The sequence below is a fragment of the Thunnus albacares genome, chromosome 8 (genome assembly GCF_914725855.1).
Source record: "Thunnus albacares chromosome 8, fThuAlb1.1, whole genome shotgun sequence".
Taxonomy (NCBI): Eukaryota; Metazoa; Chordata; class Actinopteri; order Scombriformes; family Scombridae; genus Thunnus; species Thunnus albacares.
In genome coordinates this window covers 34,934,426-34,953,128 of record NC_058113.1, presented here as the reverse complement: position 1 = coordinate 34,953,128, position 18,703 = coordinate 34,934,426, and the positions used below count along the sequence as shown (strand labels likewise).

The window sequence follows — 18,703 nt, the reverse complement described above, 5'->3', positions numbered from 1 at the left end:
GCCGCTGATGGCTCAGGCCCCGCCCCTCTTCCTGACGCAGACGGCGGGCGGAACCTTCCTCCTCCCAGCAGCCCCCGGGGCCGGCAACGCCGCGCCCATCCTCCTCACCACACAGGTAACCGTCACAGACGAGAGCAGACGCAGCGGCGCCGCCTCCTTTTCCTTCATTCAAGTCATCGAGACGGACGACGCAACAAAACATCGTTCTGATCCAGATCCTCACAGAACACATCTGTGGTTCTGGTTCTGGTTCAGGGTTCGATGTCACTGTGGTGTCATGTGATGTCACTGTGATGTCACTGTGGCGTCATGTGATGTCATGTGATGTCACTGTGGCATCATGTGATGTCACTGATGTCATGTGATGTCACTGATGTCATGTGACGTCACTGTGGCGTCATGTGATGTCACTGATGTCATGTGATGTCACTGTGGCATCATGTGATGTCACTGTGGCGTCATGTGATGTCACTCTGGCGTCATGTGATGTCACTGTGGCGTCATGTGATGTCACAGTGGTGTCATGTGATGTCACAGTGGCGTCATGTGATGTCACTGTGATGTCACAGTGATGTCACTGATGTCATGTGATGTTACTGTGGCGTCATGTGATGTCACTGATGTCATGTGATGTCACTGAGGCGTCATGTGATGTCACTGTGGCGTCATGTGTCCGTGTCTCTGCCGCAGGGTTTCCCGATGATGAATCCAGGGACTCCTCTGCTGCTGAACCTGCAGCCGGGTCAGACGGTCCAGCCGCTCACTCTGATCCAGTGTAGGTCATCAATCAATAATCAATATATAATCTGATCAGATTATTGATCCCAGCTGATCTGGTGACTCATCGCCGCTGTTTCCTGTCCCTACAGCCTCGTCCTTGAGTCAGCTGGTACGGCCCAGTGTGGGCGTGTCCTCGGTCCTCGCCCACGGCCAGGTCAGGCCGGGCCACGCCCCCTCCAGAGGTCCCGCCCAGCCGGGCTCGGGTTACGCCACCATGCAGCTGCCCGCCACGCTGACCATCCGCACCAGCACGCCAGGACCTGGTCAGTGAGCTGGACTCAAAGTTCTGGTCAGATCTGATCAGATTGATTAAGTGAGATATTGATTGATCTGTTTTCCTCCAGTTAACCTCCAGATGACCCAGGTGGGCGGGGCCAACCCCCTGAAGTTCGCAGGTTCCCCCGTCCTTCCCTCCGGCTCGGCCAACGGAGTCGGCAGAGTGACGCCTCCGTTCAGCAGCGGTACGAGTCCAGCGGAGTTATTGATACCAATGTTATTGATACCAATGTTATTGATACCAATGTTATTGATCCGGCTTCTTTTTCATAGCTGCTATAAAAATTAACTTTACAAAATAAAAATGACTCTTCATCAGAGATGACATCATCAGGATCTGATCAATACTGATCAGGGATGCAAATTATAAGCAGTTTCTTTAATTGATAGTCAGCTGTGGTGATTATTGATTATCAGTTAATCATTAACAATGTATGAAATAAACTAACGACTCATCAGAGGAGCTTCATGACTGATTAGTTCAAATCAATCAGCTAAAGTTACTCGAATGATAAATTAAACAAAATTATGACTTTATTTAAAACGACGGAGCTGATAAACAACAAACAGCTTCGTTAGTCGACGTTAATTAGATCAAACACAACAATTAACTCTTCATCAGGATGAGCTTCGATAGTTTCAACAGTAAATCAACAGACTTCAGTCCGACTGGTTTGATCTCTGATGGACTGGTGTGTGTGTGTGTGTGTGTGTGTGTGTGTGTGTGTGTGTGTGTGTGTGTTCGCTGCAACACTTTATCAGTTTAAGCAGGAAAGTGATGCAGTTACAGTTCGTCACTTTGTGTCGATGTTGTTGGAAACGTGTGCTTAGATTCCTGCTGTCTGACACTCAGCTGCTAGTTTAGCGTTAGCATGAGCCTCAGATAGCTAACTGGACATCCAGCATCAGTCTCTCGTCAGCGAGCAGATGGAGGAAGGCGGTGACTCCTTGGACGGCAGGGAGGTGCGTTTGTTTTACAGTTTGTGCGGCCCTGAACGCACCTGCAACCCAACCTTATTAAAGTGCAAGAGGCTCCACCTGGTGGTGCAACCGCGCACTGCAGCACATCTACAGAACATCTTCTGACATTTACACACGTCCACATCGGTTCAATTATTAACAGCAATTAATCGATAATCAAATAATCGTTAACATACCTAATACTGATTGTTGGTTCCTCTTGAGTACTGTCAAGATGAAGAATAAATATGGAGGTCCCCCCCCCCCCCCCCCCCGGTGTGGGAACTTCCTGTTTATGCAAACATGAAGCTAAAAGACACATTTAGAGCTGCAAAAAGTGTTGAAAATCACTTCTTTCAAACACATACAGTGTGCTCTGTTGCCATGGTTACCACTCTCCATAACAGTGTCTGTGTGTCTCCCGGTCCAGCAGCTCCCGGCCCCGCCCCCTCCGTCGCCATGAACCCGAGCGTGACGACAGCGCCGACCGCCGACCCCACCAAGGTGGTGATGAGTGTGGAGGAGTTTTATTACGGCACGTTCGAGGGCGACCTGAGTCTGAGGAAGCCACACCCACTGGGAATCAAAACCTCCAGCTTCACCTGCCAGATCTGCTCGCACCTCGCCGACAACAACCTGAGGTGGGGAAGCTGAACACACCTGTACACACCTGGACTGTCTGGATGCAAGTGCAGGTCTGAGTGTTCACGTGTGTGTGTGTGTGTGTGTGTGTGTGTGTGTGTGTGTGTGCGTGTGCGTGTGTGTGTGTGCGTGTGCAGGTTGATGCAACACATGCTGCAGCACTCGGAGTTGATCAGCGGAGGAGGAGAAGGTGACGACAGGAAGTGCTGCAGGTCTTGTTACCGTCAGTTCTCGTCTCCGGCTCAGCTTCACAGTCACCAGGAGCAGGTGCATGGCCCCGCCCTCTCCTCCTGTAAGAACCACACCTACTCGCACACCTGAAAAATATTAACGCAAACACATGTTCCCGGTCTCGTCTCGGAACGTGTTGCTCTCGGATTGGGTCTTTCCTTTCTTTGAACTCACCTGTTTGGACCTGACGTTACTTTGTCTTGACTCGGGTCTCACCTGGACGTACCTGCCTGACTCACACCTGACATGAGACTTTCCTTTTTTATAGTCAGAGTGGTTTTATCAACCACTTATTAATAATTAATATTAATTAATACTGACATGCATGTGTCCTCCGGTGGTCTTGACTCTCTGCCGTCAGGTTGTTGTAGACGTCGCTGCCTCTCGTCTTCTCTCGGCTGTAAACGGGTCTCTGTCCTCCGGTTTGTTCCCAGACTGTTTCAAACGAGCGTTTAAAGAAACCTGGCCCTGATCCATCACTCCCTCACAATTACAGATCCATCTCTAAATGATCCTTTGTCTCAAAAATCATTGACCAGGCTGTTGCTAAGCAACTACTGGACACAGTGGAAGCTAATAACGTTCTGGTTTTCGCCAGCTGCGTCTCTGCTGAAAGTTATATTCTTATGAATGCAGATTCTGGCCGTCACTCCATTCTAGTATTGTTGGACTTCTCTGCCGCCCTTGGACGCTATTGATCATACCGTCTTTCTGGATAGACTAAAGCACTGGGTCGGCATAGAGCTGCCTCAGATGGTTTTCCTCATGTCTTACAGAGAGATCTTTCAGGATGAATATTGATGATTTTGTGTGTCGTGTGGGGTCCCACAAGGTTCAGTCCTCGGTCCCGTCTTGTTCAGCGTCTATATGCTCCCCTTGGTCACGTTATTTGTCAGTTTAAGATTGTTGCCTACCACTGTTATGCAGATGACACCCAGCTTTCCGTATCATTTAAATCTGGAGACTCTACACTGTTGCCTCACTGCTATCAAAGATTGGATGTCACTGCATTCAGCTGAACACAGACTAAACAGAAATCTTGGTCGTTGGCTCAGACCAAGTTTCACAGAGCACGTAGCAGGGAATTCAGAACTATCTGCTGGAAATATTCAGATCACAATCTGAATTTTGACCATCACATTAAGAAATTGGTTCAGTCTTATTTTTTACAATTCAGAAATATTTCCAAAATGTTTGACGTCAGCTGGTTCAGAATGCAGCAGCCAGGCTAAACACTAAACCAAGAGACTGTATTACCGGCGTTCTGGCAGACTTACATTGGCTTCCTGTATGCTTCAGAGTTCAATTTGAGATCCTCCTGATCACATTCAAAGCCCTGCGTGACATGGCACCCTTGTATATTTCTGAGCTTATAACCCAGTATTCAATACTGCACCGAGATTACTCAGACCCTCTGACCCGTTGCTCCTGAATGCATTTTTATTAACTGTGAAGCACTTTGGAACTGCTGTTTTGAAAAGTGCTTTGTAAATAAATGTTACTCACTCACCTGTCCGTCTCTCAGGTATGTGTCGGATATGTGAGTGGGCGTTTGAGAACGAGCCGGCCTTCTTGAACCACATGAAGTCCAACCACAAACCAGGAGAGATGCCCTACGTCTGCCAGGTGAGTCTGACCTCTGACCTCCCTCAGTGTATGACATTGGGCTTCAGTGCTAACTCAGGTGTGATGATTTGCAGGTGTGTTCGTATCGCTCGTCCTTCTACTCGGATGTCCTGCAGCATTTCGCCAGCTTCCACAGAGACTCTCGCTTCCTGCTGTGTGTTTTCTGTCTGAAGGTGACCAGGAACCCCACCAGCTACCAGCAGCACCTGCTGCGACACCAGGTAACCTCACACACCTGGTGATCTCACACACCTGGTAACCTCACACACCTGGTAACCTCACACACCAGGTGACCTCACACACCAGGTAACCTCACACACCAGGTGACCTCACACACCTGGTGACCTCACACACCTGGTAACCTCACACACCAGGTAACCTCACACACCAGGTAACCTTAGACACCTGGTAACCTCACACACCAGGTGACCTCACACACCTGGTGACCTCACACACCAGGTGACCTCACACACCTGGTGACCTCACACACCTGGTGACCTCACACACCTGGTGACCTCACACACCTGGTGACCTCACACACCTGGTGACCTCACACACCAGGTGACCTCACACACCTGGTAACCTCACACACATTTTAACCTCACACACCTGGTAACCTCACACACCAGGTAACCTCACACACATTTTAACCTCACACACCTGGTGACCTCACACACCTGGTGACCTCACACACCTGGTGACCTCACACACCTGGTGACCTCACACACCTGGTGACCTCACACACCTGGTGACCTCACACACCTGGTGACCACCTGTCCTCTGTTGTCTCAGATCAACCAGGCGTTCCACTGTAACAGGTGTCGTCTTCAGTTCGTCTTCCTGAAAGATAAAATGCAGCACAAACTGGAGAACCACCGCAGCGTCCGCAGACCTGCTAAACTGGAGGGCTTGCCGCCGGGGTCAAAGGTCAGATCGTCATGACGATTATTTTACCTCATGTCTCTCTGAGCTGCAGCTTGTTGCTGCTTTTATTTTTTTGTCAGCATTTAAGTCCCACCCCCGTCCGATCTGATCACTGGTCAATGATCCATGTGTCTCCAGGTGACCATCAGGACCTATGGGAAGATCAGGTCTGCGATGACATCAGCAGGGGGCGGCACCCATCTCCTCCAGAGCCCCTCCCCTCTCATCCAGCCAATCAACATCAAGACAGAGCAGCAGAGGTCTCCGACCCACAGGAACCCTCTGCTACCCAAATCCCCCCGATCCCCGACCAAGAGAGCGGTGATCCGCAGAGCCCACGCCAACAGGTCACCTGTTCATTTCACCTGCAGGACACCTGTACGGTGGCCTTCTTAGGACATCTGACACTGACAGAGTCAAGTCTGAGACGTCCTCAAACAGCTGTAGAGCCGGACAAAGAAGACGTCCTGACTTTTCTTCTTCTTATGTTTTGTCTGCAGGAGTTCGTCCCTCGAAGGAGACCGATTGGTGTGTCTGGAGTGTGGAACCGACGCCTCCGACTTCTCCGCTCACTACCCGACTCACGTCCACTGCCTGCTGTGTCCCTACAGCAGCTGCTGCTCCAGAGCCTACGCTGCTCACATGATCCAGTACGCTCACTGCAGTAACACTCACAGTACTGCAGTAACACTCACAGTACTACAGTAACACTCACAGTACTGCAGTAACACTCACAGTACTACAGTAACACTCACAGTACTACAGTAACACTCAGTACTGCAGTAACACTCACAGTACTGCAGTAACACTCACAGTAACACTCACAGTACTACAGTAACACTCACAGTAACACTCAGTACTACAGTAACACTCACAGTACTACAGTAACACTCAGTACTGCAGTAACACTCACAGTACTACAGTAACACTCACAGTACTGCAGTAACACTCACAGTAACACTCAGTACTGCAGTAACACTCACAGTACTACAGTAACACTCAGTACTGCAGTAACACTCACAGTACTACAGTAACACTCACAGTACTGCAGTAACACTCACAGTACTACAGTAACACTCACAGTACTACAGTAACACTCACAGTACTGCAGTAACACTCACAGTACTACAGTAACACTCACAGTACTGCAGTAACACTCACAGTACTACAGTAACACTCACAGTACTGCAGTAACACTCACAGTACTGCAGTAACACTCACAGTAACACTTACAGTACTACAGTAACACTCACAGTAACACTCAGTACTGCAGTAACACTCACAGTAACACTCAGTACTACAGTAACACTCACAGTAACACTCAGTACTACAGTAACACTCACAGTACTGCAGTAACACTCACAGTAACACTCAGTACTACAGTAACACTCACAGTACTACAGTAACACTCACAGTACTGCAGTAACACTCACAGTACTGCAGTAACACTCACAGTACTACAGTAACACTCAGTACTACAGTAACACTCACAGTACTACAGTAACACTCACAGTACTGCAGTAACACTCACAGTAACACTCAGTACTACAGTAACACTCACAGTACTACAGTAACACTCAGTACTGCAGTAACACTCACAGTACTACAGTAACACTCACAGTACTACAGTAACACTCACAGTACTACAGTAACACTCAGTACTGCAGTAACACTCACAGTACTACAGTAACACTCACAGTACTACAGTAACACTCACAGTACTACAGTAACACTCAGTACTGCAGTAACACTCACAGTACTGCAGTAACACTCAGTACTGCAGTAACACTCACAGTAACACTCAGTACTGCAGTAACACTCACAGTACTGCAGTAACACTCACAGTACTACAGTAACACTCACAGTACTACAGTAACACTCAGTACTGCAGTAACACTCACAGTACTACAGTAACACTCACAGTAACACTCAGTACTGCAGTAACACTCACAGTACTGCAGTAACACTCACAGTAACACTCAGTACTGCAGTAACACTCACAGTACTACAGTAACACTCAGTACTACAGTAACACTCACAGTACTACAGTAACACTCAGTACTGCAGTAACACTCACAGTACTACAGTAACACTCAGTACTGCAGTAACACTCACAGTAACACTCAGTACTGCAGTAACACTCACAGTACTACAGTAACACTCACAGTAACACTCACAGTACTACAGTAACACTCACAGTACTACAGTAACACTCACAGTACTGCAGTAACACTCACAGTAACACTCAGTACTGCAGTAACACTCACAGTAACACTCAGTACTACAGTAACACTCACAGTACTACAGTAACACTCAGTACTGCAGTAACACTCACAGTACTACAGTAACACTCAGTACTGCAGTAACACTCACAGTAACACACAGTACTGCAGTAACACTCACAGTACTGCAGTAACACTCACAGTAACACTCACAGTACTACAGTAACACTCACAGTACTGCAGTAACACTCAGTACTGCAGTAACACTCACAGTAACACTCAGTACTGCAGTAACACTCACAGTACTACAGTAACACTCAGTACTACAGTAACACTCACAGTACTACAGTAACACTCAGTACTGCAGTAACACTCACAGTACTACAGTAACACTCAGTACTGCAGTAACACTCACAGTAACACTCAGTACTGCAGTAACACTCAGTACTGCAGTAACACTCAGTACTGCAGTAACACTCATAGTACTGCAGTAACACTTACAGTACTGCAGGAATACTGACTGTACTGTAGTAATATTCATAGTACTGTAACAACAGTATGTATTAAAACTGGTTAGATGATTATTGATAGTTGTGATCGATCATTCTGATTGGTTGTCCTGGTCTTATTGATTACAGCCACCATGTGCCGCGTCCTAAAGACAAAGCTGTTCCTCTGTACCGGCAGCCTCCTCCATGGTGAGTCTGCTTCACGCCCATCAGACTGAATATAAAGACACAATCACACAATGATACAAACTCACAAAACTTTATTGTTCTTCACTGCATGACAGAGAGTAGTATAAAACATTCAGTCAGTCCTCTGTCTGCCCTGCAGGTGTCGCTCTTCATCACTGTTTCCTCTAAAGTCTAAAATGGCTGAAAGACTGAATTACTGCGACAAATCAGTCTTTCACTCATCATCTCATCATGACAGGAAATACAACCAAAGATTTAAAGAACACTTTACAAGTTTTCAAGTGTGTCTTAAATCAACAGTCAGGAACCCAAATGAACATGAAAGCTGTTTATCTTGCAGTGATCGTTCCTCCTGCTCGTACTAACGTTCACTACAGCAGCTCAACAGGGAAACACTGTCCGAGGAAACACAAAGACTGTAAATGTGTCAGATATCCACTTGATATGACTAACTCAGACTGATGAAGCTGAATAGAAGCTTCACACAGACTTTTAATGCACAATAACACAACTGAAACATTGTGAACTCTGTAAATATGTAGAAATAAAGTGTTTGTTTCCTGTCAGCCGCTTCCTGCTGCAGTGCTCTCACTGCGACTTCAGACCTCAGACTGCAGATCTGATGGCCGATCACCTGCTGACCAACCCCGAACACCACAGCGCCACCTGCCAGACCAGGAGTAAGACACACACACACACACACTGAACACACACACACACACACACTGAACACACACACACACACTGAACACACACACACACTGAACACACACACACACTAACACACACACACACACTGAACACACACACACACACTGAACACACACACACACTGAACACACACACACACTAACACACACACACACTGAACACACACACACACTAACACACACACACACATTAACACACTAACACACACACACTGAACACACACACACACTAACACACACACACTGAACACACACACACACTAACACACACACACTGAACACACACACACACACACACACACACTAACACACACACACACACACACACACACACACACACACTGAACACACACACACACTAACACACACACACACACACACACACTAACACACACACACACACACACACACACACACACTGAACACACACACACACACACACTAACACACACACACACTGAACACACACTAACACACACACACATTAACACACTAACACACACACACTGAACACACACACACACTAACACACTAACACACACACACTGAACACACACACACACTAACACACACACACACTAACACACACACACTAACACACACACACTAACACACACACACACTAACACACTAACACACACACACTGAACACACACACACACTAACACACACACACACACACTAACACACACACACACACACACACACACACACACACACACACACACTGAACACACACACACACACACACTAACACACACACACACTGAACACACACACACACATTAACACACTAACACACTAACACACTAACACACACACACTAACACACTAACACACACACACTGAACACACACACACACACACACACACTAACACACACACACACTGAACACACACACACACATTAACACACTAACACACTAACACACACACACTAACACACTAACACACACACACTAACACACACACACACACACACACACTAACACACACACACACACACACACACACACACACTGAACACACACACACACACACACTAACACACACACACTGAACACACACACACACACACACTAACACACACACACTAACACACACACACTGAACACACACACACACTAACACACACACACTAACACACACACACTGAACACACACACACACACACTAACACACACACACACACACTAACACACACACACTGAACACACACACACACACACTAACACACACACACACACACTAACACACACACACTAACACACACACACTGAACACACACACACACACACTAACACACACACACACACACTAACACACACACACTAACACACACACACTGAACACACACACACACACACTAACACACACACACTAACACACACACACACACACTAACACACACACACTGAACACACACACACACTAACACACACACACACACACACACTAACACACACACACTGAACACACACACACACACACTAACACACACACACACACACTAACACACACACACACACACTAACACACACACACTGAACACACACACACACACACTAACACACACACACACACACTAACACACACACACTAACACACACACACTGAACACACACACACACACACTAACACACACACACACACACTAACACACACACACTGAACACACACACACACTAACACACACACACACACACACACTAACACACACACACTGAACACACACACACACACACTAACACACACACACACACACTAACACACACACACACACACTAACACACACACACACTAACACACACACTGTTACAGTGTTTTCAGTAACAGTGTTCGTATTGAACCGGGATCCGAGTCTTTACATATAAAACATGTTAGAATGACAATAAAACCTTGATATGTTTAACTCGTCATCAATTATTAAAATAGTTGATTAAAAAAAGTGAATTTTCTGTGGATGGACTGATGGTTGGAACTGATCAGTTCACTGGAAGGAAGTGGTCATATTTACAGTCGGCTTTCTTCTTTCAAAATATTTACTTTGATAAACATAAAGGACAAAAGAAAACCAGCAAATATCTGCTGAGCTGATAAACAACCTGCAGATATGATATCAGCGAGGTCGAGCTGAGGTCAGTTTCCTGTCATCCTCTGCACGTGAACGAAAACTCAGCTGCTGTCCCGACGTCCTCGGAGGGTCTGGAGGTTTCCACGGCTCTGATAGCGTCCGGCGTCCGGCTTCAGCCGGAGCCAAAGTCAATAAAACAGCCGCCGTCTTCACAGTGACGATGTGTTCACACGTCAACATCAGTTCACAACATCAGCCTGACACGTTTATTAGGGACCGAGCCCAAAAGGCAGAGGACTAGTGTAAAACAACAGGTGTAATTTAGGTGTGATGTCCTGTAATAATAAAGAAACAAACAAACAAGCACATGAAAAACAACAGTCTCAGGCGAGGACCCTGTTGTTTATCATGTGCTTGTTTCTTTCTTTCTTTATTATTACGCCACTTCAACCCTAAATTTGACCCCCTAAACATGCTCAAAAACTCACCAAATTTAACACGCACATCAGGTCTGGTGAAAAATTTGATAAAATGTAAATATTAACCCCTAAAGTGCCAAAAATGTGCTCTCTAGCGCCACCTATGTAACTAAAATGGCCGCCATGTCCCGTAGGAATGTCGTAGAGAGATCAAACCAAGACTCAATTATTCGTCTCATCAAGACCTACAAATCATACACTGACACCCCTGACCTAAATCCAACAGGAAGTCCACAATTAGCCTTTCAAAATAAGACTTGCCTCAATTTTGGCCTCCGAACAAACACTATTGGTGGTATCGGCTTCGATCTTTAATACATGACTTAATAACACTATGCTGAAAAAAAGTTGTTAAAAACTTTGTAATAACTTGAACGGTTTGGATTTTATAAGCCCTGAAAGTTGCAGTGCCACATCACACTTACAATGTAAACCAATGGGGAGGCAATCTATGGGCATGAACTTTGTGTCAAACAGGCTTCTGACATCTAAACTATAAGTCTGACCACTTTCAAACCTGTATCAATGGATTCACAACGAAATTTCCTACTAAAATATGATTTTTAATGTAAGATTTGGCCAAAGTCATGAGATTTATGAGGAGATTTCACAAGAATGGTACTCTAAAATCCTCCTCTCCAGCTGAGAGGGAGGGGGGGGGGGGGGGGGGGGGGGGGGGTTGAATGCAACTCATTTTTGTAGGATACAGCAGGTCTATATACATACAGTACATTATATACAAACTTTGTCTGAAGTTTGGTGTTATTATCATTTATTTTACAATAATTACAGGTCTTATATGTATTATCAGTAGTGAGGATGAACTATGAGGGGAAGGAAACATGGAGTGAAGGTGACAGTTTATAACAGTTAGTTCACACTCTCCATTCAAATATATGAGTATGTTTCTGTGTCCAGCTGCAGTTACTTATTGTCTCTACACACCTGACAGTACACATGTCAATCAAACTTTCAAAATAAAAGCAGCTTTCTGTCTTGTAATCGTGAATCTTGAAGTCTTCGTGGTTTGTAAACTACACGACTGATCGGCGACGAGGTCACACGTCTTTCACCGGGAGGAACGACGAGTCCGTCTGTCTGGTCTCCAAACTATGTTTTATTACAATAACACACGTGAGAAGTGACACAGGAAGTGATGCGACACCGTGCACGAGACAGAATTTTTTTCTTTCAAAAACAGATGTTTACAAGGAACCAGTGACTCCAGCTCTATCTCCGGCTGTTTCCCTGCGTTGCTTGTTGATGCCGTCGTGTTGAAGGTGTTACAGCTCCTCAACCCCGTGTCTCGCGCTCTCATTGGTTGTAGCTTGTCGCCGCCAGTCACAACACTTTGCACGCTCCAGATATTCGCTTGATATCTTTCAGGCGTCTGTGAACAGTTCACAGATAGCGATCTCCAGCAGCTGGTGGCGAGTGGAAGATGAGTGTGAACTCTGCACTAGCAGCTGCTCTGATTCACATGGATGATCAGAGTCAGAGGCAAAAATGAACCAGAACATCTATAGAAACTTGTATAATGACTCCCGAGCAGCTCAGAGTTTATTCACATGCTTTTCATCTTTTGTTAGTTTTATGACTGTGAGAGACTTTATAACTCTGGTCTTTAATAGTAGACTTACGCTCCAGTTACAAACTGGCCACACTTTATCTGCTGTTGATCAAAAACTGTATTTGAATATTTTATTTATTTTATTATTTTATATTGAATGTTTTATTAATATTTTGTTCGTGATGGAGAGTTTGTCAGAATCTTTTCTAAACCTTCAGCCAAAACACACCAACCTTGATTCCAATGAACCTGAAATACGCTCTGATCAAAATAATTAAAAGAACCTGAAGAGTGAAGGTGTTGCATGACTGAAAAACATGTCGATCACAGTCACCTGCGGGTAACTTACTGAGATACAGATGAACAGTGAGTCAATCGTGTTTCTGTGGGTGTTTTGATATTTTTTGTTTGTTGTAGAACATTGTTTGATTTGAATGATGTTTGTAGGAATGTTTCCATGTCATGATGGGTTAAAACATTCACATCTCCTTTCTTTTCAGTCTACGTGGAACCTGACATCCAGTTCTGCCAGGATGACGAGCAGCATTCTCCAGGAGAGAAGGAACCAGACCAGAACAAAGACTTACCTGATCCGTCCTGGAGGTCAGCAGATTGTTGGAAACCGGCGGCGGAGGACGACGGCACCAAGTCTTCCATCATCCCGTTCATGCAGATCAGCGGACCTAAGCACTCTCTGTCCAGAAACAGCGATGCCATCGACTTCTTCAACCTTCTCTTCCCCTCAGCTCTGGTGGAGCTGATCACCAACGAGACCAACGCCCACGCCAAGACCTGCCAGTACCTGGGCTCCTGCAACCCAGACTGGTTCCCCGTCACCACCCATGAGGTCAAAGGTTTCATGGGCCTGGTGATTCTGATGGGGATACAGAACCTGCCTGACCCGTCACACTACTGGTCCTGGAGTCACTATGATAACAGCTACACTTTCTACCGCGCCATGAGCTTCAAGCGCTTCAAGCAGATCGCTGCCAACATCCGCATGGGCAGCTTCGCCACAGATGTTTATCGTCATAGCAGCAACCCCGGTGACTCGCTGCACATCTTCAGGCCGATGCTGGACATCCTGGGAGGAGCCATGTGGAACACTTACCGGCCAAACTGCTGCTTGACCATTGACAGGGCACTGCTGCCCAGCCTCGAGGAGGAGAGCTGCCCTGTCAAGGGGAACCCGAAGACCCAGCCTCAGGTCTGGCTGCTCTGTGACTCCAAGTCCGGCTACTGCCACCGCCTCTTCATCCAGGTGGGTGAGAAGGCGGGCCAGGAGCCGGGCTTCACTGTTGTGCCGGAGCTTGTGAAGGGTCTGGAGGACAAACACCACCAGCTGTATCTGGCCAACTCGCTCACATCGGTCCCACTCATGCAGAAGCTCCTGGACCAGGGCATCTACGCCTCCAGCTCCTTCCCTCCACCCAACCCCATCCTTCCCAGAGAGCTCTGGGACGAGGGCCAGCTGGAGAAACCAGGGGACTTCTTGCAGAGGCAGTTTGGCCCCCTGCTGGCCACCCGCTGGAGGGACACCAAGGAGATGGGCTGCCTGTCGACTAATGCTCCTCCGGGTGAGCCAGACACCGTGTGGAGGAGGTCCCAGACCAAAGTGGGCGGCCTGGATCCCATCGACCGCCCCATGGCCTTCCACCTCTTGCAGGAGAACATGCGAGGGGTCGACATCTGCAAACAGCTGCTGGCCTGCAACCCGCTGGGAGGAATACCTCAGGACAGACACTGGCGCAGTCTCTTCTGGTTTCTGCTCAACCTGAGCATCGTCAACGCCTTCATCGTGCTGCGAGAGAGCCGCAAAGAGAACCCGCCGGCCTGGGTGCAAGACGGCCTCTTCACTCAGGTCAACTTCCGCAAGCGTCTGGGCAACCAGCTCGCCAAATGTGCCCAGAAATACTTTGAGACGATGGAGATCGCCAGCTCACGCGGGATGAGGGTGGAGGCGGCAGACGGACCCGTTAAACAGAGACACCGGATGGCGAAGATCAGCGCCATCTCTAAGAGGTGCAAGAACTGCAACCTGAAGAACATCCGGCATGAGAGCGTTTATGGTTGCATCATCTGTAAAGCCAACTTGTGTAAACAGCCAAACTGCTTCTGGGAATTTCACGGCATGTCACCTCTCAACAAAGGTCAGTGTTTTATAGAAGTAACTTCTGAAGCTCTGAGTCAGTTCTGTGACGTAGAAGTTGGTTTATTACCGTTAAAATCTGTCTTTAACTGTTTTCAACAGGATCAACAAAAATCGGCTTTATCAAGAACAGACTGAGGTAATTTATCCTTTCATCTTTCGACTGTTTTATCTTCATGTGTGTAATTAATCTTCTGTCATCTATGTTTTGTTTACTGACAAATGTACATTGAATCTTCTGCTGCAGCGGAGAAGTCGAGGTGGACGAGGTCGACAACAACATGGATGGTTCGATGGCGCCGGTGGAGGACTTTGACTTTTCTGAAGATGAGAGAATAGAAGATCTGGATGATATCGATGACGAAACTGAAGATATAAAGGAAGAATTTAACAAAGAAGTTAAACGCCCCACGTGTCAATTGCCATCAGCGACGAACGGTCACGGCCAATCAGCGGCGATCCTGACAGCGTCTAAAGAGCGCGAGGATTTCCTTACTGCGCGTCAGCTGAGGGTCACTCTGTTCGCTCTGTGCGACGGGCTGCAACAAGCCTCGCGAGTCTTTGCGACGGAGCAGCAGCTCATCCGGTCCTGGCTGAAGGAGGCCAGGAAGCGTTTGAAGCAGACTGAACAGGAACAGAAGGTCCTCGCCGACGGCGGGGAACGCATGGTGGCGTGGGTGCTCGCCATGCGTGAGCAGCAGCTCCCGATCAGTGAGAGCAGCCTCTTCCACAAAGCCTCCACGCTGAAGAAGAAGGGAAGTTTCAGCGACTCCTTCCGCATTTCCTACGACTGGGCGGTGAGCTTTATGCTGCAGCACCGGCTCGGCCTGCGGAGCGTCGGACGGGCGGCCACGCTGGCTCGCACGCTGCCGCCGTCTCTGGAGGCCAAAGTCACGTCCTTCAGGGAGTTCACCCAGAAGATCGTTCACGTCCACAAGCTCCCAGGAGGCACTATAGCTGCAATGGATGAACTCTGTCTCTTTGTGGATTTGAGGATAGTTCAGGACAAGTGTCGCCGTGCGGAGGCCCTGGAGCTCACGGGGTCTGTACCTCTGGTCACGGTGTACCTGACGGCGCTGGCTGATGGTACCATGCTGCCCTCCCTGGTGCTGGCAAACAGGCAGCTGGATGAGAAAGTCCTGCCAGAGTTCATCCTGCTGGAGGCCGGCCCGGATGGTCTGTTAGTAGAAGATGCCTTGGATCTCTGGACTAAAAGGGTTTGGCTACAGCACGTGTCCGGTCCAGCTCAGCTCAGCAAATCCTTACTGGTGTTGGACCGACACCGGGAACACATGGGAGATTCATTCCTCACCGCCATCAGCGGATCGGGTACCCTCCCGGCGGTGATCCCCGGAGGCTGCTCCTTCCACCTTCAGCCTCTGGAGGTTTGCGTGAAGCCGGTGCTGCAGCGCTTCTTGCTGTCGCGCTGGGCGAAGTTCATCGCCGGAGACCCGACGGAGCTGGAGGAGACGTCGCCCCACCGGCTCCAAGCAAACGTCGCACAGCTGCTGGTCGACTGGCTGGTCGAGGCTCTGACAAACCTCAACAAACTCCCCCAGCTCTGGAAGAAGTCGTTCCAACTGACAGGCCTTCTGCCGAGGCAGAAAGAGGAGGACAACGTGGAGACGAAGGAGGAGGAGACAAGTCAGAACTTAGAGGAGATCCAGTCAGACCTCTTGAAGACTCTGACAGAGACTCTGCTGGGCTCTGAAGCTTTGGAGGAGGATTCTCCTGATCTGCTGGAGCTGGAGGACGAAAAGGACACAGAGGAAGCACCGGAGACATCAGAGGAGACATCAGAGGAGAAAGAGGAGGACAAAGAGGAGGAAGGGAAGGACAGGGAGGAGGGAGGTGGGCAGGAGGACATGGAAACAGAAGGGAAGGATACAGTGAAAGAAAAGGAAGAAGACGGGGAGCAGAAAGAGGAAGTTAAGAAGATAGAGGAGGACAGTGAGGAAGAAGGGAAGGAGGTGGTGGAGGACAGGAAGGAGGCGAGCAAGGAGAGACGTGAGACCAGGATAGTGATAGGAGAGGAGGTGGGTGATGAGTGGAAGATAACGGTGAAGAGCAAGACAGAAGGTGTGGAGGCAGACGGAGACGACGAGAGCTGAGCAGACGAGGAAACAGCTGCTTGAGGAGACGTTTGGTTTTATATTTTAAACGGGGGGAGTAACGACCAGACGAGTGTGACAGGCTGAGACCCGTCAGTCGAGGTGAACACCCCCCCCCCCCTCCAGGTACACCTTTGTTGGTGTCCCGGAAGCTGCAGCTTGTTCTGTAGGATCTGCGTCCTGGACAGACGAGAACCTGCCGTCAGATGACACGAGAAGAAGCTCAGTGCATCTGCTGAGAGCTGAACTTGTTGTGGAAACGCTGTTCTGACTTTGGAGGTTTTCCTCATTCACACAGATCACAGCAGCCTCTAGTGGACGTTAGAGGAACTGCAGCACCACAGCTGTTGGTTTCATGTCCAGATGTTGAGACTGAAGTAGTTCAGCGTGAAGACAGATACTTAACGCTCCCTTCATTTTATACTTATTTACTATACTTTAGATACTTTACAGGCATCTAACAGTCAATCTTCAGGACATTTTGCAAAACATTTTGGTGCAATTTGGTAAAAAATGAACAAGGACAATGAGGAAAACTCAGTTTAGTCTGTTTATATTTGGATTCATATGTGATTCTTAATTTTCCCAAATTTTAACAGAAATTCTTTGTTTCTTTGTGTAATTTGTGTAATTTGGTAGTAAAGGAGAAATCTGATCCTTTATAGAGTTTTAATGTAATTTGTTAATATTTAGTTTGACATTGAAAAGTATTTTCTGTCAGTTAAAGAATTGTCAAAAGTCTAATTTATGAAGAATTTTTAAAAATTAACAACTCATGAGTCACCAAATGAATAAAATCAGAATAAAACGATTTTTCTGTTGTTTTTTTATAATTTGAACCTTCAGTTCTGTCAGTTTCATTCCTGCAGAGACGTTCAGTGTAAAATGAAGGGAGCAGTAAAATAAAGTGTTTTAAATTTGTGCAGCTTGAGCGGAAACGCTGCAGAACGAACCTGCTGCTGTCTGCGGTGCGACGCAGCCGAGTGGATGAAAAGTTCAGACGGAAACATGACGAACATGAAACATGACGAACATGACGAACATGAAACATGACGAACATGAAACATGACGAACATGACGAACATGACGAACATGACGAACATGAAACATGACGAACATGAAACATGACGAACATGACGAACATGAAACATGACGAACATGAAACATGACATACATGACGAACATGAAACATGACGAACATGAAACATGACGAACATGACGAACATGAAACATGACGAACATGAAACATGA

The 18,703-nt window shown here is 47.4% G+C and overlaps 1 protein-coding gene across 3 annotated transcripts in view; it reads left to right on the top strand.

Annotated features, from left to right (window-relative positions):
* The window catches only part of pogzb (pogo transposable element derived with ZNF domain b), a 23,003-nt gene extending 4,470 nt beyond the window's left edge, over nt 1-18,533 (top strand). For 2 of the 3 annotated variants that reach the window (XM_044359421.1, XM_044359422.1), the window contains exons 4-19: nt 1-115; nt 691-775; nt 870-1,043; nt 1,125-1,241; nt 2,447-2,657; nt 2,796-2,950; nt 4,415-4,515; nt 4,590-4,736; nt 5,308-5,442; nt 5,578-5,786; nt 5,940-6,089; nt 8,300-8,359; nt 8,927-9,039; nt 13,693-15,342; nt 15,444-15,480; nt 15,589-18,533. The exon at nt 1-115 is cut by the window's left edge and continues 142 nt beyond it. In XM_044359421.1, the coding sequence (XP_044215356.1) occupies nt 1-115; nt 691-775; nt 870-1,043; nt 1,125-1,241; nt 2,447-2,657; nt 2,796-2,950; nt 4,415-4,515; nt 4,590-4,736; nt 5,308-5,442; nt 5,578-5,786; nt 5,940-6,089; nt 8,300-8,359; nt 8,927-9,039; nt 13,693-15,342; nt 15,444-15,480; nt 15,589-17,452 (5,323 nt within the window). In that variant the 3' untranslated portion in view covers nt 17,453-18,533. The remainder of the gene's footprint in view (nt 116-690; nt 776-869; nt 1,044-1,124; nt 1,242-2,446; nt 2,658-2,795; nt 2,951-4,414; nt 4,516-4,589; nt 4,737-5,307; nt 5,443-5,577; nt 5,787-5,939; nt 6,090-8,299; nt 8,360-8,926; nt 9,040-13,692; nt 15,343-15,443; nt 15,481-15,588) is intronic. The other variant, XM_044359423.1, reaches the window with a different exon arrangement.
* The last annotated feature ends 170 nt before the right edge of the window (nt 18,534-18,703 follow it).